The 26,103-nt window shown below is 40.7% G+C and overlaps 1 protein-coding gene across 4 annotated transcripts in view; it reads left to right on the top strand.

Moving 5' to 3' along the window:
• The first annotated feature begins 916 nt into the window (after window positions 1-916).
• The window catches only part of PRR16 (proline rich 16), a 234,536-nt gene continuing 209,349 nt past the window's right edge, over window positions 917-26,103 (top strand). For all 4 annotated transcript variants that reach the window (XM_006128883.4, XM_006128884.4, XM_025187639.2 and 1 more), the window contains exon 1: window positions 917-1,704. In XM_006128883.4, coding sequence (XP_006128945.2) covers window positions 1,546-1,704 — 159 coding nt within the window. In that variant the 5' untranslated portion in view covers window positions 917-1,545. The remainder of the gene's footprint in view (window positions 1,705-26,103) is intronic.

Raw genomic sequence — 26,103 nt, 5'->3', positions numbered from 1 at the left:
TGCTGCTAAGTTAAAACAGAGCAAACTGCAAGCAGACCTCTCAGAAACGGAAGCATTTAAGATTTCTTAATCAGATGCAACCCTCCATGGCGAGCATCCACGCAGGGCTTGGCTGTTTGCCTCTTCTGGCTGTTTTGAGCTTAAGTTGAAGATAGAAATTTCTAATACGATTTTCAGTGCATGGACCTAACATTTTCTTGCAATAAGTGGAAAAACCACCAGAGGTGAATATCTGATAATCTCTTCCCTTAGCCCTAGCAAATTAAATGCTGAAGCCAACCAGCAAGCAACGTACGGAATAGAGAAAGCCCTGCCCTTAACGGTACCAATTTCATGGAAACAGTCACAGCCCCTTTTCGTTCCTGGACCTTCTTTCCCCAATACCTGGCACGGGTTCTGTTTCTTGAGTAAAAAAGATGTGTTGTTCCTCCTGTGCCTAGTGAATAAAGACCCAAGTCCCTCCTGCCAATTTGGTGGTGTTTGCAAATCTCCAGCTTCCTTGCTGCTTTTAGGCGATAAAAGCCGGAGCGACATCGTTACAGGTGCAGCGACATGGTTACAGGGGCCAGAGCAGGAGAACGGGGGACTCACCCCCAGGATGCTTGTACGTACTATGAGCAGGAGAAACAGACCCGCTAGTTCTGAGTGGGGAGTTTCCCCAGGCTCTGATGGTACGGGCGAAAGCTTCGGTTTTCCGGAGATTTTTTTTTCCTGTGGCTGTTCTGTGGCTGTTTCCCCTCCACTCTCACAAAGAAGCTCCCGCTGGGTAGCGTGAAAGAGACGAATAACCACGCCGCTCGCCTGCAATCCTGATTCAATGGCCCGCTGTGGTCCAAGCAGAAGCTGTGCGCTGCGAAGGAAGCGCCTCCTCTGGAGGAGTTGTAACTACCTCCTCCTCCTCCTCGCCTGTCTCCCTTCCGCACTCCCGCCTTCTCCGCCAACGCGCTAAGGACAATCATCTGGCCCCGAGGAACCGCGCTGGTCCCCTTCTTTGGGCCAGTTTGCACAGGGGAGTAGAGAAGGGGAAAGTTTGGGTTAACCCCCCGCACGCACACTGCCCCTCACCACCAGCCTCCCTCCTTCCCCAGCCTCCTTCCACCCTGGGCAGAGCCGCCCTGACGCGCGGGTTTGGGCTAAAGCTGCAGCGGGAGGTCAGAGGAGCGCCCCGCAGGCGGCTGCCGGGGTGGGCAGGCGGAGAGCGCACGCACGGCTGCCCCCCACCCCGGCTCCGTGCGCTCAGCGAGCGGCATGCCCGGTGCGTGCGCGTGTGCCTACAGGAGGGAGGCTGCGAGGCGCAGGCGCAGCGTCCGCCCGTCTGCAGCCCGGGCGCGCTCAGTGCAGATCCCGGGGAGTTGATGGCAGCGGCGCTGTGTAGCCGCTCGGCAGAGAGCGGAGCGCGGAGGAGCCCGGAGCCCAAAATGTGCGGGGAGGAAGACAGCGGCCGCAGTAGCTCCGGGAGCCCGAGGGTCGGGGCCGGGCACCAGCCGGTCACCCAGCTCTCCTGACCTGCGTACCCCTCCGCCCCGCGCATCGCGCCCCCAGAGAATGTCCGCCAAGTCCAAGGGGACCCCCGCCGCCTCCTCTCCACCCGAGGGGCCGCCCGCCGCCTCCAAAGCCAAGGTGAAGGAGCAGATCAAGATCATCGTGGAGGATTTGGAATTAGTCCTGGGGGACCTGAAAGACGTGGCCAAGGAGCTCAAGGAGGTGAGCGGCGGCGGGGGGTGCGCGCTGCCCGGGAGTGGCCAGCCCCACGGCTCCTCTAGGGCGCAGCGACTTGCCAACTCTTTGGGAGCTGGAGAGCGCTCGCGCCGCAAGCCGCCGGTCCCGGGCTGGGGAGGCTTTGGCTTTGCCAAGGGGGGAATCAACTAGTGTCTCCTCCCTAGTAGAAAGTCAGGCAGCTCCAGCTGGTGGCCTGGGGTGCCACAGCCCCTGGATGCCGGTGCTCGCCGGAGTGCGGTGGAGCCGGGAAAAGGCGCTGTTGTGTGTGTGGATGCCTGATGGCAGAGGGAATGTCTCGCTGGAGTGGGGCTTGCCACCCGGCCGCGGCTGGTAGTGAGGGTCTCACTTAGTCACTTGTGTCCGGGGTCTCCATCACAGCCCCCGCTCAGCAGCTTTCGCTGCGGCTTCTAGGGGGGTTGTACCTGGCCAGCCCTTTGAAGCAAAGGGATCTGTAGGCATTTCCAGCCTCCCTCCCATCCATGGAGAGTCAGATTTCCCTGGAGCTGTTCTGGGAGAGGGATGCTTCTGTCCCTCTCTGTGTCACTCGCGCTTTGACTCTCGGTGTGGTGGTTATTGCGAGTGTTATGTTTGGGGGATGGGGAGGACTGTTGAACTTATTACAGCTTTTGCATGGGGGAAGGAGCCTTCGCTGCCCCGGGGTCCGGGACATCTGGGGGGCGAGAAAGACAAGAGAATGGTTCCTTCTAGCGCCCACGTTAACTTTGCAAGCGTAACTCTAGATTCATCCCGCAGCTGCCTGACGCTCACTACTCTGGAAGATGGGAATAGAGAACGGGAAGGGGGGAGATCTCCTTCGGTTATAAATGCGCTGGGGGCTTTTCCATGTCTTGGGGAAAGGAAAAGGACAAGTCTAGCGATCTTGCTAACATTTACAAAGGTCATTGTAGCAAAATCTGCACTTTCCTTCTCACACTTGAATCACGGTCACGAAATGTGCATCAGGCAAAATGTCTGTTGTTTTATATATCTGGGAATCTATTGTAATGTTTTCTTTGGTCAGTGACAAGTGTCAGCTCCTGTAGGCTAATCTGCAGACAGGACTATAATTGCGGTGGAGATGTACTTAAGTTCACAATGCTGTCGCTAAAATAATGTAACTTGGCTGTCCTTTTTGGAGCTTGCCCCAAGTCTTGATTTTGCTACACAACTGGTCGACAGATGGTTGGATTGGATTATGCATTGAAATTCAAGTCCAAAGTCTGTGTGCATTGCTTCATAATCCTTTATTTGACATGTATAGTAGGCTGTGTTTTTTTTGCTCTCAAACATTATAGTGTTCTATTTTAACAATATTTTCAACAAGTTTAGTCAACAGTCTTCTGCCTTCAGAGATGGTCTGGAGTTCAGCGGTGTATTAACATTTAGATTATATAAATATATAGCCACTAAAAACAGATGCAATCTTTATTTGAGCATGATTTAAAATAATCACAATCCCAGATATTTCACTCTGTTCTGTTAGACAATATCTCTAATTTTCCATTTTCTTAATGCACTACCTGCCCTATTTTTTCATGCACTGGATGTTTTAAAAACAGAAAGAAGGTTTTTTTTTCTTATTTGTATAGCAGTTCTTTGGACATTTTAAAATGTTGCTAGAATAAATAGGCTTCTGTTCTTACACTAGTACATGTTGTTCAGAACCTACCCTGTGTTTTGCTCCATGAATGTAAATCATTTTATATATCTAATTAGACCCCTCATTTTCCTCTAGTAAGCAAACAAAAACTCTGTAGGTGGAGGTCAAGTGTCATCTTTTATTGTGGGATGTTACATCAAAGCAGATATGTCTGTTTTGGCTGACTACATCTGTGCAAGAGAACTGGGTTTACCTCTGCCTGTTGGGAGAAGAATGACTTGTTTGGAGCTTCTTTTCCCTGTTAGATATGAAACCAAAAGTTTCAATTACAATTCCTGTACTGTTGGACTACAACTTGAAATAACGGTGTGCAAGAAAATGAAGCACTGTTAAAGAGTGTCTGTTCTGAAAAATTTATAACCTTTTTCCGTAACAATGGGTTTTAATTTGTGCTCCTAAATTGTGAAGAATAATTGTATCACAGTGCACCAACAGATAAGTGGAACATCTGAAATTATTTGTCATATCCTCTTAAAACATTGTCTTCATAACTTATATACATCTTGCACTATAGCTATTTTGAGATGAGTCTGTGGAAGTTTGCTATGTGATTGCTATGTTTATAGTATAGACTAACCCACCCAATAATTCTAAACATATCCTGGAATGTACTTTATTTGAACAGGGAGTAACTGAAGATACTCTAAATTAAGAGTCCAGCAGAGTCTCTATATAGGTTGTATATATATATATTGCTGTGCATTTGAAAGGACTTTAAAATATCATGTATTAAGTACAATGCTGGGCAATTTATTATTGTATATTGAATATAGACTATCAGACATGAAATGCTAGCTTTATAGGCAGTGAAATGTTGTCTATGAATTTGTAAACAGTTTTCACTATTTCAAAGAATAATAAATATTAGCCCAAGTACATTTCATTGTGGAGTCTGGCAGGGCTATAAACTGTAAGACACATTTTTTCTTTCTCTATTTGCATTGTAAATCAAATACACAATGTTCTTTGGAAATGTTTTGGATCCCCTCCATCTTCACTGCATGTGTGCCACAGTTAGACTCTTATAAAGTGCCTTTTCTTGTGGTGTAAATTTTCCTCTTCATACTGTAGTAGGATGAATATTTTTTTCAGGAGAATGGCAGTCAGAAAATTTTCTACTGTATTGTACGCTTTACTTTTATTTATTTATTAAATTAAAATGGCACCATATTGTCATGGGTGAGATCTCTTTTATACTTTTATGGAAATTTGGAACTGCGAAACTGACAAATACAGCATTTATATCTGGCTCAAACATATGTTTCAGTGTTGAGATTCAGTGCCTCAGAAATGAACTTTCTCAAAATAATATGTATGAAGAGTGGCTGTGATTGTTCCTGTTCCCTAGAGTTACATTTGTTTATGCAGTGTTTCACTTAAATTAACGTTCTCCCATCAGTTCTTTGCCCTGGATGTTTCCTACTGGCCACTTCAGTAGCTGTGGCCTTTAGAGGTCAGAGAAAGAGAGGGATTCCTGTAGCATTCCAAGATAGCAACAAGTTCAATGATAGTTATGTCTGATAGTACTGTTTTCTAAATAGCTCTACATTTACAGAGTGACAGTCCTGTATATAATCAAAGCCAAATGGTCAGCAGCTGATCTCTCTTAAGAAAAGTTTGGTTTTAAACATAAAAGTAGGGCCAAAATATCTGATATGGTCTGTTATCCTCTCTCTGCTAGCAACCTCCACAGATCATGAGAGCCCAACTGTTTGAGACAGCTTTACAAGTTTATCTGGGTAAGGGGCACTTTTAAGAGAGACACTGTAGTGTATTAAAAACAGGCAAAATCTTGTTTAACTTAATTTACTACACTGAAATCCAGACACAAGGGCAATTTCCTGTATTGAATCATTTGGTAATATCTTGAAGATATTAAAATTCCTTTCAAAACAGAAGACAAAATTACATCATGTATTTTAATGGAGTTATTGCAGCTCAGAAGTTAAACTCTGTATAATTTACTATGATTTATTGGTATGTTTAGGCAAAGGCAGCCACAAAAGACTTAGGAGGCTGAAAGAGTGACTGAGAGACTTGTTAGGATGCAACAGTGTGAGAGACAAGTTCTGCGTTGCAGCTGATGTGTGTCTAGTTCTTCCATAGGTGCAATTTCCTCACTGGAAACTCAGCCATTCTTGTATTGTTGCTAGAAGAAAAAAATATTATGGGTGTATATTAATTGCAGCATGTGTTTTGGACTGGAAGAACATGCTGTATAAATTGAGTTATGTGGTTCCTGTATATTTTTTGGCCTGTTCAGAGTATTCATCAACCACAAGAGTATGCTCATAATATAGTTCATTTTAAAATTCATCCATTCAGAGTAGTACTAGATGTAGGAATTATTTTTGAAATATTTTTAACACTAGTTCTTGTTCTGCAGATGGAATTTACCTATTTACCTGTGAAGTAATTGGAAGTTAAGATGATGGCACTAGAGAAACCATAAGACTAAACCATAGCATTTAGTGCTAACTAAATTTCTGTCCTCCTATTTAAAAACTCTAATTATTAAGGAATTATTTCCCTTGTTTGGCATTAGTGGATTAGAATGCATATTGTAGCCCATATTCTGTTTTCCTCATGAGTTCGGGGGGGGGGGGGGGGGGAGAAAGAGGGGAGTTGCCTTTTATCTGTGTTATAGTGTTATTATTATTTTAAAGACTTCCCTCTCCTGTGTTGACTGGATGAGGCCAATCTCCTGTATTGAATCATTTGGTAAATGCTTTTATAGCGATGAAAAGCTCACCAACCAGAACAGATTCCTAAAAGTAATTTGTGAAATATTTGCATAGCTTTTAATTGGCAAATGGATGTGCTTCAACTTTTTATCAAAAGAAAGCAGCTGTTGTAGTTATTGCCAATGTTCCCTGCAATCCAAAATGGAGGTCTGTCTCGCATGAGAAACGTAAGCCCTGGTGCCTGCGATTGGAACATGATGGCTCCTAAATTTGAAATTGGGAATATTCAGTTGACTGTCTCTCATCAGAAGTTATGCTTGTAGGATAGAATCAACCTCTCCCCCCCAAATTCCCTGGAAATCTTGGAAAATCCTAATTCATGCATCCAAAGAAATCCTGTGTTCCCTAGTGATAGAAATGTAGTCGTGTTAGTCTGGGGTAGCTGAAGCAAAATGCAGGACAATGTAGCACTTTAAAGACTAACAAGATGGTTTATTAGATGATGAGCTTTCGTGGGCCAGGAAGTGGGTCTGGCCCACGAAAGCTCATCATCTAATAAACCATCTTGTTAGTCTTTAAAGTGCTACATTGTCCTGCTGTGTTCCCTAGTTCTACTTTCCTCACTGTGAGCTACCCCAAGATTTTTCTGTGTTTTGGATAACTAAGGAATGAATAAATAATCCTTTCCACAATGTTCAATTTTCATGAAATTATCTAATAGGAAACTCAGGAGTGGATTGAGAAAAGGTAATGTATGCTTCAGGTGATGGCAAAGGTAATAGATGCAGCAGAACAAATGTCCTGATTCATTACTGACATGGCTGCCAGTATGATAAGTTTGGTGTGCAGTTCTTACGGGTAACATAAGCATGTGTATATGGAATATTGTTTATTCACCAGGGTTAGGGTAGATGTGAACAGACGTATCATAGCTCCAACTCCAGTAGTCTCAATTTCTTAGCTCATGATGATTGTGCGCAGCTGGTACTCTACTAAGGGAAGATATAGTACTTAGGTCAGATCCTGAAATAACAAGCTGCGTGCAGCAGCAGACTATTTACAGAGACTCCCCCTCTAGGAGATAGAATAAAGGAATAGAGAAACAACCAATCATGTGTCTACATTCCTGATGTGCAGGCAGCAACTCCCTCACTATGTTATGGAATGACATTTCATGATATGGATTTCAGGCATGATCAAATGCAAATGCTATGCAGAGACTTGGAAAAGCATTCCTTAATCCTGAGCCTTCCCCCCACTGTTAAAATTTCATTGATAGTTAAGCTTTGAGTACTATGTACATGGTAGAGTAGTACATATTTCTAATGGAAAGAGTGGAAAATTGATGTGCAGCACTGTGTGTGCTTGAGATAGACTGAAGTCTTCATGTGTTGCACTGATGTGGCAGGGATAGTGTTTTGTGCAGGCATCAAGGCCAAGATGTCTTGTGATTTGATTTACACATCTGAATTATATGCTCCAAGATTTGCCATTCTTGCCTTGAGCACACTTCTCCCTCTGATTTCCCCATCCCATTCCTTTGATGAGACATGCAGCTGCTTAAGTAATGTTGCTTTAACTTTTGTAATGAATGCAGCATATGTTTCAATAGCTATGCAGTGCTTCAAATATATATTTTTCTTATGATCTGTCCATTATTTATACATTTAAAATGTTACAAAAGTACAAATGTATTCAAGTAAAATTGTTGTGGATGTTAAGTAATGACTATGAAGCTCTAATGCGGTCCTGAACCTCTGATGCTTAGTGTAGGATTATCAGGTACACATTAAAAAAATGCTGGTGTGATGATGAATGAAATTGCTTTGCATCTAACTGGAATCAAGCCACCATAAGTTAGTAACTCCTTTCATTCTTTTATAATATACAATTAATAGAACTAATGTATGCATACAACACTATTTATTAACATCATGTGGCTTGACAGAAGGAAGTATGCTGTCAAATTTATGTTATTTTGTTTTCAGCTACATTTATTCCATTTGTGCCATACTAAGTTACCTGAAAATTAAATAAATTATACAATCCTGAACTAAATAAAGCATATATAATAATTTTGTTTTCAAATAAAAATAGTACCATAGTGATAATAAGTATTGGAATGTATGCTTATATGAACTTCATGGTATCTAAATGCTTCTGATAGCGATCAGAAAACAAACAGTAGTAAAGCAAAAGTATAAATTTGTTCCTGAAAATTTTGCCATTGACTTCAGTGGAAGGAAGATTGGATTCTAAACTAAGACAAATTTTTAAGATTTCAAAAAGTTATGGCTGTTGAGTGTGTGTGTGTGTGTGTGTGTGTGTGTGTGCGTGTGTGTAAATATTTATAGATAAGGCCAAAGAGACCATTATGATCGAGACTGATCTCCTATGTAACACAGATCATAGAACTTCCCTGGATTAATTCCTATATGAACTGCAACCTATCTTTTTCTTAAATGTAATCTTGATGTAAAAAATTGGAGTGATGGAAAATCCACTGCAAAATCTTGGTAAATTGATTCAATAGCTAGTTACACACCATCATAAAAAATCTAGTCTTAATTTGTTTAGAGCTGTGTTTCTCAAAATGGGTCACAGCCGCTCCTTTGAGAAAGCTGCTAATGGGCTGCTCTGGTTTGTTTACCTAATGGCTCCACAGCCACGGAGACTCATGGCTCCCACTGGCTGCAGTTTGCCATTTGCAGCCCAGGGGAGCTATGGAAAGCAGCAGACTAGGTCACAGCACTTCCTGCAGTTCCCATTGGCTGCAAATGGTGAACTGCAGTCAATGGGAGCTGTGAGGCTCTGTGGCTGTGGAGCAGATAAATAAACAAACCGGAGTAGCCTGGTAGCAACTTTCTCAGAGTGGGTCTGCGGACTACTTTGAGAAACACTGCTTTAGAAGCTTGTGCACTAAGATCCAGAGGTCCCAGGTTCCAGTGCACCTGTCAGCATTCCATATACATTTACATTTAGCCATATTAAAATGAGTATGGTTTGCTTGCATCCAATTTACCAAGTGATGCAGATCATTGTGGAACAGTGACTTGTCCCTCTTCATTATATACAGTTTATAATTATTTGACACGCATATACAATTTCACTTGGTACTGCATAATATTTTGATTAAATAACTGGAACAATATTAAATTGATGTGCATGTATGTATGGGTTGACACTAGGGATATTAAATATCGGTTAATAGTATAGTCAAGTAACCTCATGAATTCTTATCGATTACTTTACTAGTCTATAATCTCCAAGGGTGGGGCCAGCAGCTAATACTCTCTGGCCCCACTCCCAAGGAGCCCCCTGCTACTTTGCGTTGCAGCGTCTGTATCAAAGGCAGCATCGTGAGGTGCCAGGTGGCAGCTGGTTCGTGATAGGAGCAGGTTTAAAAAACAGCTCCCCCAAGGATCAGCTGCTGTCACCCCACACTGCTGCTTCTGATACAGTTCTGGTGCGCAGGGGCGGATATAGGGAAGGGCGAACGGGGCAGCCGCCCCGGGCCCCGCACTTCAGAAAGCCCTGCGCATGCGCTGTGGCGCCGCTGCGCATGCGCATGGCGTCACTGTGCATGTGCCATGGCAAAGGGGGGTCCTCGTGGAATTATGCTGCCCGGGGCCCCGCAAAACTGTCATCTGCCCCTGCCGGTCCGAGCTGGAACTGAGCTGGGGTGCCTTGACTGTCTGGCTCCTAATACACTTTAAATGCAGAGCTGCAATGTGAATAGGTCCTGAACCCAGCACAAGCAAGGACTGAGTCAGGCTGCTGGTCAGCATGCTAAAAAATTTACTGGCAGGGGGAGATACGTATAGTCTATAGCATTAACCTATAAACTTTTACTTATCAGTTAACTGACTGCATTATTACATCCCTAGTTGACATCTGTCCTTGAAGGTGTCTCGGAAGTTTTTGCTAGCCTCCTCAGCATTGGGCATAACTATCTTAATGTAGTATGGTTTCATAAGCATATGAAAAAATCAGTGAACACCAGGTTTTTGTTAGGGTATGTTTAACTGTCCTGTTACTTCTCATGTATTTATTATAATAAAAATTAAAAGGATATTATCAAGTTGTTGTATCCAAATTGTTCTAATTTTTTAAAGGTTTTATACAGTAAGGGGTTTCAAAGGATGTAACTTGAAAGATTTTCATTACATTAAAAGCAAAATGAAACTTCTAAATTCTTTGTTTAGAAACACTCCATGCCTTTCTTTACATCTTTGTAAACCAAACAGTTACACTGAAACAATTCAGTAGAACAAGAAAGTGGAACTGACTTAAAAAGGGGAGAACTAGTTAGAATAGTTTCCTTCAGAAAAGTGACGTGCAGAGAGCTAGTAAGAAACATACATGGTGGAAAGTAGACAATATTCACAATTATAAAAAATGTTTAATCTAGGCATATCTGCTCTTCACAATAGTATCTGAATTGTGTTATGTTTCACTAGTATAATAACACGCTCCTCGTTGAAGCTGTTTTTTCACACAAACATAGAGATTATTAAAATGATGATCATTGTGATTGTGTGGAAAAGGTAGGTTGAAGGTCTGGCTTTTGCATATTGTCCTGGCTTATGGGTATTATTGACATTTGTAGAACAGTGTTCCAGAAGCTGTGGCCTATCCACAGAGATGCCTGTCTCTCCTGCTATCATTAGTTCCACTTCTGATAGGTTCAGTGGAAAATAGCTAATGACGTGAGACTAAATCTTCTAGAGAAGACAGAGTCCCTGAGAAAGCCCAAGCTCCACTTGTTGAAGGTGGTGTAGATTAAGGCCAAGACTTTTTAAAAAATGTTATCCTAGTATTTGATAGATTTGCTAGAGTATAAAGCACCAGAGTGACATTCCTGTGACGCCCTGTTTTGGTTAGCTAATAGTCCATTATATCGTGCACCAGCTGGAGCATTTCAATGGCTGTGGCATCATTTCCAGCTTCAATGCATTATAATTATTGAGACTGGAGGGCACAGTTGCATGAGTGATTGTGGCCAAGTCCTCATCTGACAAGATGGGGTATAATTTTCTGGCCTGCCATAGTTGGAAGATATATTTTACAGATGCTGGTTGGGTAGCCATAGCCATATGTTGCTACAATAGTTTAAACTGTCATATAAATATGTATTTCTTTACAAATATAGCATTCATCTCATAGTACCCAGTAATCTAATTTTGTCGTGATACTGACATTCATAGGAATCTTTTGGTATTTCACTGCTTTTTTAAAAAATGTTTACAACTCTCCGTTCCTATAAGCAAAAAGATTATTAGAATAAAACCATTTACTTTAGAATTTTGCAGATTTCTTGGAAATAACTCAGATTTACAAACATTAGATGAAATTGTGGTTTTGTGGGCTAAACTTGATTTATGATAATCCCTTTAGTGTGGGAGAAAAAACAGAAGTGGTACTGGGAGAAAGTAATCTTTTCATATCAGCACTGAGGAAAGGTGCATGTTATTTGCATAGCTGAGCCATTACTACCTTCGTTTATAGGCTGTGCCTTCTTCCCACATGGCTTCTCTCCAGTCCTTTGTTTGATTAAAAGACATTGACTCTCCATGTGTGCCATTCACGGTGCCCTTTCCTATCCTGCTCTCATTGACGGAGCTATTGAGGAGCTTGCTTTGAGCGTTGTGGAGGCTGAAAAAGGCTGCTCGGTCCTTTTCCATAGCCCATAAACAGTAGCAATTAAGCTGCATTTTCTGTACATTGCAGAGAGGGCATGAGGACATGGGTGCTTTGGTTTAATATTATTAAAGAAAATATACTGGAATAGTTAGTAATCTCCTCCAAACAGAAGAAGTACTGTCAGTCCTCTATTCTCCATAGATAATAGAATGTTCTTATGTGTTTAAAGGTTAACACACACATCCATTGTTTTTGCAACATGTGCCACAGTGCATAATGGAGCTTGACAGCACTAAAGGTTGAATCATTTTCAGAAGGCATTGCAGATTAAGTTTGCTCAGTAATCTAAAAAATGATTTTTAATTTGAAAACATTTTTTTTACTTATGCCTTTCTTGGGAACTTTTGAATTAGGTCAATCTTGAATGACATTTGGTTTTTCTTTCTTCTCCCTGATGTGAAACCATCAGAAAGGAATTATGCCCTTTTCCCTGATGCATATTGAAAGCTAAGGATCAGATTAAGTTACCTTTAATTCATGTTGAGTTGCGCCTTATGTGACAAGTTATCCTGTGCAGTTAGTGGAGAAAGGTACTACTTAATGAGTGTAATGGGTATCTCAATCTGTCCCTATATGTAGTATTAGGAACGAACAATCCAAAATTTGTGCATTATGAACTGAATTATAGAAGGTTTGAAAAAGCCTAAAATATTATATTTATATTCTCTGTGATTTTTCAGTAGATTATAAAATTTTAGCTGTCATTGCAAATACCATTGCACTAAAATAGAGTATTCATGTAATGTCCCTCCAAAGGGAATTAAAGTAAAAAATTAAAAATGAGAACATTAGCAAGTGAACAACATAGGCCCAATTACCACTTCCGTTACATTATCTCTATCCCAAAGTGACTCTACTATCTTCACTGATTTAAAGATGGAGATCAAGTCCAATGTCTTTTCCAGCTCCACTATTAAACAAAACAATAATGGTTGAGTCCTTTTTGCATACTGTAATTTTCATACTACTTCCATTATATGCTTTCTTTCCTATCTTCTGTTGAAACTTAAGACAACAACTAAATGGCTTTTTAAAATTAGTTTCTATGATTGTGTGCTTATTTAATATTCTCTAATGAGAAAGTAATGGGGTAGCTAAAATAAATTGAAGATGCACTAATTATTGAAAATAAAACTGGCATGAGTATTTTTGTTATTAAATTGAATTTATTACATATTCAGCAATAATGGTATACTATGAACATTAGCATCCAAAATAAACATTTATCTTACCAAAACATGTTTCAAAATTTTGGCATTAAAATTATAGTAATAAACAGTTCCTAATTTCAAACTCAGTAGTATATAGTGTATTTTAAAATGAGATTTCCTATCCTTCATACAGTTCATAACACAGATTTCTCATTTGGGCAAATATGTGCTTATTCCCTCTCCAAATTAAATTGTCATGACAAACAATGAGGTGTAATTATTCAAATAAAATTTATGAAGTATCTAGGTTACTTTTTTCGCTCACAATTCACCTTTTGTAGAACTCTCCTGAACACAGAGGTTATGTCTACACTGCCACCCTAGTTTGAACTAGGGTGGCTAGTGTAGGCATTCGAACTTGCAAATGAAGCCCAGGATTTAAATATCCTGGGCTTTATTTGCATGTTTCCGGGCGCCGCCATTTTTAAATGCCCCATAGTTCGAACTCCCTGCCTGCAGCTACACGCGGCATGGACTAGGTAGTTCGAATTAAAGCTCCTAATTTGAACTACCATTATTCCTCCTGCAAGGAGGTTTAACAGTAGTTTGAATTAGGAGCTTTAATTCGAACTACCTAATCCGTGCCGCGTGTAGCCGCGGGCAGGGAGTTCGAACTACGGGGCATTTAAAAATGGCGGCACCCGGGAACATACAAATAAAGCTCGGGATATTTAAATCCCGGGCTTCATTTGCAAGTTTGAATGCCTACATTAGCCATCCTAGTTCGAACTAGGGCGGCAAGGTAGACATACCCAGAGAGATTTGATTTTTATTGATTTGTATTAACACACTAGTTCTGAAAACAGCTTTCTTTTTCTCTCTGCATTCTTCTCTCTGTATGTCCTCCTCTCCTGAAGTTCACTCCAGTATTTCTGTTTAACTTGGACTACCAATTTTCAAGGCTTTTTTTGTCAAGTCACAATTTCATACATACATATTGTAAGCATTAACCTCTGTACTTTTAAAATCTGATTTAAAAATTTAGTGCACAGATGGTATTTGTGCTGAAATATTTCAGAAGCCCCTCTATGAAGTTAACATTAGTAATATCATGGCTCCTTTTTTTTCCAAATTTGGTAGTAATAGATTGTCATGGAGGCAGAGCATGGGTGTGTGTGTGTGTTTGTGTGTTCATTACAAAGCAAAACCTTTCTCTCTTGCTAGTTTAACCCCTTATGGACTGTATTTTACAGGATTTCTAGTTCAGTTTCCAAAAATATTATTTAAAATTCATTCTAGTCTTCATCCAAAGACTGTGATGCTGCTGCCTTTAATAAATGGTGGTTGCTAGTTTCCAACTAAAATGATTTTCTTTTCTGTAGGCATGGTTGTTGATTATCATAGTTTGCAAGAAATGCATATCATAAATGTGGCAGATGGACTCTCCTGTCTTTCTTGTAATCTGAGTCAGGATGGTAGGCATGAAGGCCAGAGTTTCTCACTTCCAAAATTAAATCTCTCTTTCTCTCTCAGAAGATTTCTGAGTTCTGGATACTGTAAGACACCTCATCGTTCAGGTTCAGTAATTGCACCTATATCCTCTCTCTTTGGTCCCTTGAGGGCACCCAGTTAAGGGTTTCTAGCTGGCACCTCTCTTGGATAGAGACTTGTGTCTCATTTCCTCCTGACTGGACGTTTGAAGGCTGCATAGCTCCCTACTCACATTGTGATATCCCCAGCAAACCAGACTGCCTAAATAGGACTCTGCCTGTGCTTTGCTTTCTTATCAAAGGCTTTCACCTGTGTAACTTCTACAGTTAGATGTTACCACACAGCTCCTCCTAAGCAATCCTATTTATTCTTATCATAGCCTTTGCAGAGAAAACACTTAAAAATAATGCTAAATAGGTTACTAGAGGTCATTCCCATCTCCAATCTAACATCCTGGTAGGTTTCAGTCCTTCAAAACCCACTGCTGGGTTTTCCCATGGTTATAAGTTCATTTCTGTTTTCGATCCAGAACCAGAAAGAAGTTTGGGCAGATCGGTTGGTTCTCTATTTGGCTTAGGCCTTTGATCTTGACCTTCTGTAACAGGTAATCAGCAGAGAATAAACTTTTCCTTGTGCATACAACTTTGGGCTTTGAAGAGACCGGGTGGGCATTTGGTACAATTGATGATTCTACAATTCATGTGATTTCAACTGACAGCATAGGTTAGATTTCCCTCAGTGGAAATAAGATAACAGGGATGGGTGATGATCCCTGTCACTTCCCCCCTTCCACAGAGGTTAGGAGTTGTTGTAAGGTCCCTTTCTTGAGAATTTGGCACCAACCTATCTTCATCAGACAACTTTGCATATGCTGCTGGATACTCACACAAGACCTGGTTGTGGCCTTATGCAGTGGCTCTGAATAGGGATGTGGCTTTGCTGCAGATTGGATTCTACGTAGTAATGCCAGATGGGTAAGTTACACAACAAGAAATGATCATGTAATGTATAGAGAATCATAGAGGCAGGGTCTTGTAATAGAAAAAGCTTCAGGTATTGGTAAAATTCATCTGGAATACTGTGTGAAGTGTTGATTACTGCCACCTGGCCATGGGTGGGATTTTATTGTACTAACAGGAAGATTTTTATAGGACAATAAAACCAAACTAATACAACTTGCATGTTTAGCTCTGCTGAAATTGGAGTTGGTAGACTGTTGCACCAGAATGAAACGACTGGTTTGTATTGTTACATATTTTATTATTGAAAAGCATTTTTTGTTTGAAACATTTAAAGAGGTGTTTTTTGTGCTTGAAAAATTAGAGTAGAGACCTAGGTGTAAAGAATGAAGTCATGTAAATGTTAATCAAAGTAATGACCATACCATAGCAAAGGTGATCCAGGAACCAAGTTTAAGAGAAACAGACTTGTCTCTGAGACTGAATTGAGGAATATGATTAATTCAGTTAAACAACAACAAAATCAGAAATGATGGCATGGATGATCTTTGCTTATTTCTAAATTGCACGGGACCAATATTTAGCTGGTGTGAAGTATCATAATGATATTACATATTTGTTTACAGTAGTGGAGGAACTATCTCTAGATCCTTAAACAGTACTGGCCGTTTTGGTGACTTGACATGGAATTGGCTGCTAATAGTAAATCCATGGCCTGCCATGATCTTCACACTGCAAACAGTATAATACAATTGCCCTTTCTGTATAAAGACCATCTACCCACGTTCAAGAGGTGGATCAGATTTTTTTTAAACAACTAACAAAATCACCCAAAGCACAGGATTTGGTGGTGATGGGGGGCTTCAGCTGTCCAAACATATGTTCCACCAGAAGTAATGGTAGTTCGAATTAGAGAGCCTAATTCGAACTACCTACTCCATGCTGCGTGTAGCCGCGGGCACGGAGTCCATACTAATGGGGATTTAAAAATGGCAGCGCTCGGCAAGATGCAAATGAAGCCTCAGATATTTAAATCCCGGGCTTCATTTGCCACTTCGAATGCCTACATTAGCCACCCCAGTTCGAACTAGGGTGGCAGTGTAGACATACCCTATGAGTCAACAGTGAAACACTGTTACAAAATAAGCAAACATGAATCTGGGATTTATTAACAGGAGTGTTGTGAGCAAGACATGAGAAGTCAGTCTTCCAATCAATTCTGCACTGATTAGGCCTCAGTTGGAGTATTGTGTCCAGTTCTGGGCACCACATTTCAAGAAAGATGTGGAAAAAATGAAGCAGATCCAGAGAAGAGCAACAAAAATGATTAAAGGTCTAGAAAACATGACCTATGAGAGAAGACTGGAAGAATTGGGTTTTTTTTAGTTCATAGAAGAGAAGACTGAGAGGGGGACATGACAGTGCTTTTTCAAGTATATAAAAGGGTGTTATAAGGAGGAGGGAGAAAAATTGTTTTCCTTGGCCTTTGATGATAGGGGAAGAAGCAATGGGCTTAAACTGCAGCAAGGGAGGTTTATGTTGGACTTTAGGAAAAGCTTTCTACTATCCAGGTGGTTAAACATGAATAAATTGCCTTGGGAGGTTGTGGAATCTCTATCACTGGAGATATTTAAGAGCAGCTTAGACAGACATCCATCCGGGATAATCTAGATGGTGCTTGGTCCTGCTCTGAAGGTAGGGGACTGGACTTGATGACCTCTCAAGGTCCCTTCCAGTTCTAGTATTCTGTGATTCTATATTAACCTCTTACAGACAACACTCAGACAGCATTTGTATGTAATTTAGATATTGTATGACATTTCATATGAAGCAACTTTTTCTCCTAATTCCCTTATCTCTAATGAGTATGCAAATCCTATTTTACCTAGTCGACTCTGGGATAAGCAAATGCTTTTTGGATAGTCTACACACTAGTCAATTAGTTGCTCACCCCCACCCCCTTCTGCCTCTATCAGAAAGGAGGCAGCATGGTGGGGGTGGGGGAAAGAGGTAGGGGTGTTTCAAAGCAGCAGCGCCATGTGGAGCCCAGGGTCAGCAAAGTCCCCAGCTGTGACCTCAGGCTCCATGCAGCATTGCCACTTTGAAATGCCACAGGGAGCACAGGGGCAGCAGGGGACTGCTTGGCCCTGTGCTCCCTGCAGCGCTTTCGTCTTTGAGGTATAGCAACAGCCCAGGGCTGTTGCTACACTTCAAAGATGGAGGCACCCTTATTGACTAATCGAATAGTTGATGCAGATTGAATCAACTATTTGATTAGAAGCTAATCTAGCCAGTTAATCTAAATTTAAAGTTCTTAATTTCAATTCCTATTGCAGAATCATGACTATTGTAAGTAGCATTCGTTGATAATGAAAAACCTGTCTGTAACAAAGAATGAAGGCTGTAAGTTTTTATTTATTTCTGTGAGTACCTTGAGTAACAGTTTCATTACTACAGATTTCATAAGGTTGTACAAAGGGGCTACGTCTACACTGGCATGATTTTCCGAAAATGCTTTTAATGGAAAACTTTTCCGTTTAAAGCATTTTCGGAAAAGTGCGTCTAGATTGGCAGGATGCTTTTCCGCAAAAGCACTTTTTGCGGAAAAGCGTCCATGGCCAATCTAGACGCGCTTTTCCGCAAAAAAGCCCCGATCGCCATTTTCTCGATCGGGGCTTTTTTGCGGAAAACAGTACTGTGCTGTCTACACTAGCCCTTTCGCATAAAAGTCTTTCGGAAAAAGACTTTTGCCCGAACGGGAGCAGCATAGTATTTCCGGAAAAGCACTGACGATCTTACATGATCAGTGCTTTTCCAGAAATTCAAGTGGCCAGTGTAGACAGCTGGCAAGTTTTTCCGGAAAAGCAGCTGATTTTCCGGAAAACTTGTCAGTCTAGACACAGCCAGGGAGTTTTGTATCCTCACAACTACTTTTTCCAAAATACCTGATATACAAGGATATTTTTCTCTGTGATTTTATAGTCTGTCACAGAGCTGCATCTAGGTTAAGAATATAATTATATCTGAGCTTCAATAGTTAGCAGATATCAGTCACTGGAGGACATAAAACAAAATAGTAGAAGCCAAAACTGATTAGAACCCCCACACACTATCACTTCTATTCAAGTTTTCTTAATCACAGCGCAGACTCACTTCATCTTTTATATTTTAAAGATCAAATACAGTTAATAACATATTTATCATGAAGAGGAACTGGGGTCATTACTTTGACAGATGAGTTGCTCAGCCTACCACTGGCGTCTCATATTAGTTACACTACTGACAATAGCATGCCATTATTCCTATAGGATTTTCAAGGGGATAAGTTAGAACTCATAAGCGATATGCAATCCTACTGACATTACATTTTGTGAAATTAAGTACTTGTTTTGAGGCCAATTCAGTTTGTACAGGAATAAATACATTTCCTGAATTCTTTTCTCTTTTAAGCTTAATTTGTTTTAGTAATGAAGAATGAAGTGCCACTGTTATCAATGTGAATTATGAATATGAAATGCTGTTCTTGTATGCATGGATTCTTATTAATAATGTAACTCCGTTGTCTGTTACATAAATGGTAATATACAACAATTAAATCTTAATAACTAGCAATAACTACTACATTATATGGTACTTTAAGTGTCCATTTTGGATAGTTTACTTAATCTGTTACCTGGTGTTTTGGTTTTTTTTGGTTGTAATTGCAACACTACAGTGAGAGTTTTCTTTGAAGAGCTTTATTTTAGACCAGAAAAGCGAGCAACTACAATAAGAAGGCAAAAGATTACATATATTATTGCCCTTTTTTTTTGATACTGAGCAGTCCAGATCAGCTTCCTATTGGAGGAGAAATAAGTCCTCTAGAGTGTGGGTATGTTCTTGGTATTATTTGATTTATTTACCTCAGTATAGCAGTGCTTGAACAAAGTCAGTCATAGACAACATGCAGGGCAGTCCCCCTTTTTAAGAATCGTAGCCCCTCTGCAATGCCCAGTTTGAGCTCTGAGCTTTGTATGTGCATTCTGAAAAGTTGACTGAGGCTATGTCTAGACCTCAGGGCTTTTCTGGGACACTAGAGGTATCCCGGAAAAACTCCACCAGGAAACGCTTCTGTTCTTTGTGGTTTTTTGTTTTTGTTTTTTTGGTTTTTTTTGGTGGAAGAATAGATGTGTTCTTTCAGAGGCCCTGTCTTCCTCCTTCCATGAAAGAAGAAGGGCTTTTCCGAAAGAGGGCTTTTTTTCTGAGATTTGGCCCAGTGTAGACAGGGCAAATTTCGGAAAAGCCTCTTCCAAAAAAAAAAAACCTATTGGAAAAAGGTATGAAAATTGTGGTGTGCAATTTGCGTACCTTCTTTTGATAAAGATCTGTATCATAAACAGCCTGAGAGTACTTGACTGTGAAGGTTAAGGGTATGTGTGGGTAAGATTTTATTTGCTTAGGATTGGAATAAAGCTTTCCATGCTTGTGGGTGGCACTCCTCCCTACTGTGGTTGCAAGCCACAGATAGAGAAACACTGGTCAACTGACAATGTTCTGGTGAGAATCCAAGCATCCGTTCTGGCAGAGGGCTTCTCAAAAAGGGCAATTTTTCACTTTTTGTATGGCCCTCTGCTCGGTAGGAGGTTGGGTACATTTTTCAAGCTCTGGGAAATATTATATTAATGAACACAGTTTAAAAATGAGAGTGATGGTCACTGAAGACTGCTGTGTAAATGATATTTTGTGAGACAATCTGTGTGCGAAGGAATAGGAATATGAGAACATAAGAACAGCCATACTGAATCATCAAAGGTCCATCTAGCCCAGTATCCTGCCTTCTGACACGTGCCCCAGAAGGAATGAACAGAGCAGGTTATTACCAAGTGATCTATCCTTTATTGTCCATTTCCCAGTTACTGATAAACAGAGGCCAGTGAAAACATTCTTACCCATCCTGGCTAGCTTCCAGGTATTTATCTAGTTCTATTTTTGAACCCTGTTAAAGTCCTTGTCTTTACAATGTCTTCTGGCAAGGAGTTCCACAGGTTGACATTACACATTTATCTCTGCATGCTCTAATACCACTACTGTAATATAATGTAAAATAATATTTTTGAGGAGTTCTGGATTTTCTATTGTCATAATGCTATCCTTGTCGGAGTAACTCTGACCTGACCATTGACTGCTTGTACCAGACTATACTGAGTACTTCTTGACAAGAGTTGAGATTTGTCTAATTTGATTTTCATTCTATTTCACAGGCAAATATTATTATGGGCAAGACTGGTAGCACCACTTATTATTAAAATAGATTTACCCTTTCCTTTATAAGAGTCTGTGTTTAGCTTTTTATAACTTTACTGAATGTTAACTGTTTAGACTGATATTTGCCATGTTGTTTCTTTGGGTCGAATTATAAGCCTAGGAAAAATGGTGGTTTTTACATGTTCAGCAGAAGCTTTTTAGATGTTAGTAGCTAAACTATCCAAAGATTCTTTTTGCACTGGGCATGCTCCAACCCAGAGCTGAGTAGGAATCACCCTGTATTTGTGGCTCTGGGTTGCTGCAGGCTCTGCTGGGTCAAGGTCCCTGGAGCTGAGAACAGGGAGCTTTTCTGTCCTGTAAGGCCCAGGCCCAGGCCCAGGCAGCATGGATGAGGAGCCTGCCTGATTTTACTTCAGTGTGGACAAAATCTGAACCTGCAAGAAGCTGGGGGTGAGTGTGTAAACTGGAACTGGAGGTTGGCAGGGGAAAGAGGTATACCAGGCTGGCTAGGTAAAAGGTCTGGGAGCTGTCGGAAAGAGATTGGGCCGGTGTGGACAAACAGACAGAGCCATGGTGGAGACTGGGACCCAGTAGATAAGATGTGAGTGTATATGGAGCTCTGGGAGACTGAAGCTGGCTATGCAAGGAAATTGGGGATGGGAGGAAGGAGGCCAATTTTGTGAGGAACAGGGGTAAAACTGGGACCAGCTGGAGAAAGACTAAGACAAGGAGCCATGTGTGTGACTGAGACTTAACTAAAAGCCTAGGAAATAAGATTGAAATTGAGAGCTAGAGGGAATGGGGAAAGCATGTAGGGGATGGCAACAGAAGGCCAGCTATGGGGGGAAGGACAAAGCAGATGAGGAGTTGGGAGTCAGAGAACTGGCCTGATTGGGCAAGTAGAACTTGGCGAGAAACTTGGCAGCTTGGCGGAAGGACTGAGGAATGTCTGGATAAGGAGACTTGGACGAGAACATGAGGAGTGGAAACTGGGGCTTGAAAAGTGCGGAGAATGGGACTAGGATGAGAAACCAAGGATGGGACAAGGACAGGAAGAAGGAGTCAAACTTTCAGGGAATGGGGAGAAGAGTTTGTGTCCACTAGAGCACACTCCACTCCAGAGTCTCAAATGGAAACCAAGATCTTAAATTGCACCATTCTTCTGTTTTCAGCAAATACCTATGAATAAACTGGAAAAGTATCTCATTCCCTGTAGTTCCATATACTGATAGATTATCACCCTTTGCTTTCAATTACACCAGTAAGTGCTCAAGAGGTGGGGAGCTGGCTTTTAATCTGGCTCTTCTCACATAACAACTCCCACAGAACTGCCTGCTCTTCACCTGTCTCCCTTGCTGCTGCCTCTGTATCAGAGACAGCAGTGCGGGGGACAGGGAGGGGCAAAGGAGTGGCTCTGTGGGAGCCCAGGATCATCCGTTAACTGTTTACTCATGTACTATGTTACATCCCTGCCATGTTAGTGCCATTAGGATGTAATTTGGCTTGTTTCAGTTTCTTTTTTAAAAAATTTAGGAAATAAGACACAAACAAGTACATTAAAATATTATTAAGATTGCAAAGTTGCATATTCAGAAGTCAGAGATGATGGAATGAAAGTTGCCTGTGCAATCTTAATTTGACTCTCTTGTGTTCATGTGTTATACAATCTTTACATAATCCCATACAATTTTTTTCTACTGGATTCCTGCCTCATTCAGTGGATCTGGAGATGAATCAAGGCTCAGTTTAGTGAAGCAGACGGTTATCAGTAGGGCCCTTGTTTCATTTGTTGCAGAAGTTGGAAGCTGGATAGTGTCTGGAATAAAGGGTTGTGGGAAGAGAAAGGATGATCTTGTGGTTAAGGCAACTAAATGCTACCCTGGAGAAATGGTTTTTCTCTCTCTCTCTACCACAGAGTTCATATGCAATGCTGGACAAGTCATTTAAATTAGACTTTTCACATATAATTACCATTTGTGTGTTCCTCATGATCTTGTTCCCCAGTTTGAGATCCTGTATTCTGATTTGCAGAGATGCTGAACATTCACAGCTGCAGCTGAAGTCAATGGGAGCTGTGCTTTGTATATATTAAACCTCATAGAATGATAAGTTCTCTGAAAAATCAGGGTCCTAGGTATCTCATGTTGGACCCCCAGTATTAGTGGTTACTTTTTGTCTTAATATTTTTGTGTTTTAATTTCCCCCTCTGTAAAGCTGGAGGTAGTATCCTCTCACTTCACAGGAGTATCGTGAAAACTGAATTCAGTAATATCTGTGAAGCACCCTGATAATAGGGTAAAAAGTGCTATTGGAAAGCCCACGAGGAAAAATAATATTTTTTTCTTTAAAGAAGGGTTTAAATCGCATGCAAGTAAAGAAAGGCTGCAGGCACACATTGAACAATGAGGATAAAACAAATATTTAATAGCTGCTCATAAAGTGAGCATCATTTGATCCTATGCACAGAATTGATGTCAGTTCTATGGCAACAGTACCGTGTGATCGTGTAACTAAAGATTCTCTCATAATGCATGCACAAAAGAGGAATAAATTAAAGTTGCACAGGCTGACTTAATTCTGACATTTCTTAAACTTTTGAGTGATTGACTTTGCAATTTGAGCATCATTACTTCAATGTCATTTTGGCACGTGTAATATTGAATATAGTACATTTCAGGTGAATCCAGATGAATAAGTTTTACTAGGACATAAAGAAAATGGGTGAAATGAGGCAGATAAAATTTAGTATACAAATCTTTGTTTCTTCATAGAAAAGGAAAAATATGAACTGAAAACAATTAGCAATTTTAGCTAAAATAAAAATAAATATGATTCCTAGATGTAAAGGATGCTACCAGTTCTGTGATTGTAGTTTATTTGGAGATTTAAATCAGTGTTATCCTTGATTTTCTGTCACCATTCATCAGTACTTTGCAAACACTTTATGCTGTGCTCATAAAGAGCCACATAAAGCAGTTGTGTCCACCCAATCACAATATTTTGCAGGATCTGGATTTTATCAGCATGTAATACATGTTTTCAGTAATGAATTTTAAAGGAGTTTAATATAATACTTAATTTAAAAGTTTCTGGATTAAATTCTTTATTATTATTACAATACCTCATAATACAGTCTCCTCTGTCCTAGAAACCTTTTAAATCAGAAGCTGTGAACATTGGGTTTTTAATATTTTTATCTTTTTTTGTCTCTTTTGCCATGAATAGAAGTTTTTTTCATTAATATTTAGTGATGCTTTTTAATCAAGGAGCACTGCCAGCTGAAATATTGTCTTTTGATCATGAGTCACATTTAAAGATATTGCAACCACTAACGAGTTATTCTCCGGTTATTGCTGATCTTGGACATGCTATATGTATTATATACAAAATGTGTTTCTTTCAAAATGTGCCCTTTTATGCCGAATGCATATGACACACATTGTGATTTGTGGATGTGGTTGAGGGGTAGTGGCTAGGGTTGAGTCTCATTTCTAGTAGTTTCCTTTTCGTGTTTTTAACTCATTATAATTTTAATTTATGCCAAATTATCTAGTATCCAGGATAGATGGTCTTTTTATATTCAATATAAATTTTAACATATTTAGAAGTAAATATATCAAAACCGGGAAGCTCTTCCTTTCTATTAGTGAAGGGTACAAGTCACACTCTTTAATTTCCAGAGCACATCCAGCATTATGTAGTAAAAGGAAATTAAACACAAAGATATGAAGCTTTTACAATACCCACTATACCCATCTCGTCTCTCTTTTATGGGATTCTGTCTTCTCTTTCTTGCAGTGTAATAGTGCTTCCATCAGTTTGATGGATGTTACCAAGCTACCACTCCAGCCTTATTTCTAAAATGTTTTGTCACTCCTGAAATACATTGTGGCTATGTCTACACTGGCATGATTTTCCGGAAATGCTTTTAACGGAAAAGTTTTCTGTTAAAAGCATTTTTGGAAAAGCACGTCTAGATTGGCAGGATGCTTTTCCGGAAAAGCACTTTTTCCGGAAAAGCGTCCGTGGCCAATCTAGACGCGCTTTTCCGCAAAAAAGCCCCGATTGTCATTTTCGCGATCGGGGCTTTTTTGTGTGGAAAACACAACTGTGCTGTCTACACTCGCCCTTTTCCGGAATAGTTTTCCGGAAAAAGACTTTTGCCCGAACGGGAGCAGCATAGTTTTTTCGGAAAAGCACTGATGATTTTACATTAGATCGTCAGTGCTTTTCTGGAAATTCAAGCGGCCAGTGTAGACAGCTGGCAAGTTTTTCCGGAAAATCATCTGATTTTCCGGAATAACTTGCCAGTGTAGACACAGCCACCGTGTTTAAGACAAAAGCAGCCGTCCCTGCTCATGCCCGGTCCCAGACACTGTGCCTCTGCTTTTTAAATGTAGCATGAGTAGCGGCTCTTACTACATTTAAAAAGCAGAGGTGCAGCATCTGGGATTGGATGTGAGCCAGGAATCAGCTGATTCCCAGCTTGTACCCAGCCCCCCATTGCACCTCTGCCTTTTCGTAAGAGCCCACTGGCTCTTACTACATTTAAAAGGCAGAGCTGTAGTAGGGTTAGTTCCTGGGGGGTGCAAGTGGGGACTGCTTAGTCCTGGCTTGCACCACCCCGGGGAGCTAACCTCGTTGTGGCTCTGCAGTTTAGATGTAGTAGCAGCTGGACAGCAACTGATTCCCGGCTTGTGCCTCATCCCCCACTGCGCCTCTGTCTTCCCCACCCCCCAGAGAGATGATGTTGGGGGGAACTGGCTGGCTCCCCCCTGCACTGGCTCCTGCTCCCTCACTTGTTGCCTTTGATAGCAGTGTAAATGGTATACCATTGTAGATACATGTTAAATCCAAGAAATGCTGTATTCTGAAGGTCGATAAACTTTACACCTAGGGCAGAAACTGTAGCTTGGAGCAGAAAATAAAAATAGGACAGATGCAGAACAAAAGAAACAAAACTGAGTAGCATTATTATAATTTTATTTATTGGTACTACTGTAGCAGCTAGGAGCTCTAGTCACAGAACAGGCCTTCGTTGTGCTAGGTGCTGTACAAACCCAGAACCAAAAAACCCCACTCCTTGTCCCAAAGAGTTTAAGGATGTTGCAGTTACCGAGATTTGAGATAAGAAACTGGATGAGAGTAAAGACAAAGTCCTCTCCACATTTACCTCCTAGCCCTTGGATTATGGTATGTTTTATAATTGTCAACTTGAGTGTTCATTGAAGATAGTGAAAAGGCTCCCATTGGTTTTAATGACTGTTGGACTAAACCTCATGTCCATAGAAAACTACTCAGGTTTTCCATAGCAGACCTTTATGAGTTTCCTTGCATGATTTTTCCAACAACTTTAATTCCTAAACACAGTACATTTGAATGATGTTGGAACACAATAGGAATCCAGAAATCAAAACTAAGTTCCCAGCATGTGCTGGATCCTCCATTGCATGATTTAGTCAAAGTGTTTTTAGTCCTTTCCCACAGTCCCA

Source organism: Pelodiscus sinensis, chromosome 6 (genome assembly GCF_049634645.1).
Source record: "Pelodiscus sinensis isolate JC-2024 chromosome 6, ASM4963464v1, whole genome shotgun sequence".
NCBI classification, from domain to species: domain Eukaryota; kingdom Metazoa; phylum Chordata; order Testudines; family Trionychidae; genus Pelodiscus; species Pelodiscus sinensis.
This window is presented reverse-complemented; position numbering and strand designations above follow the sequence as displayed.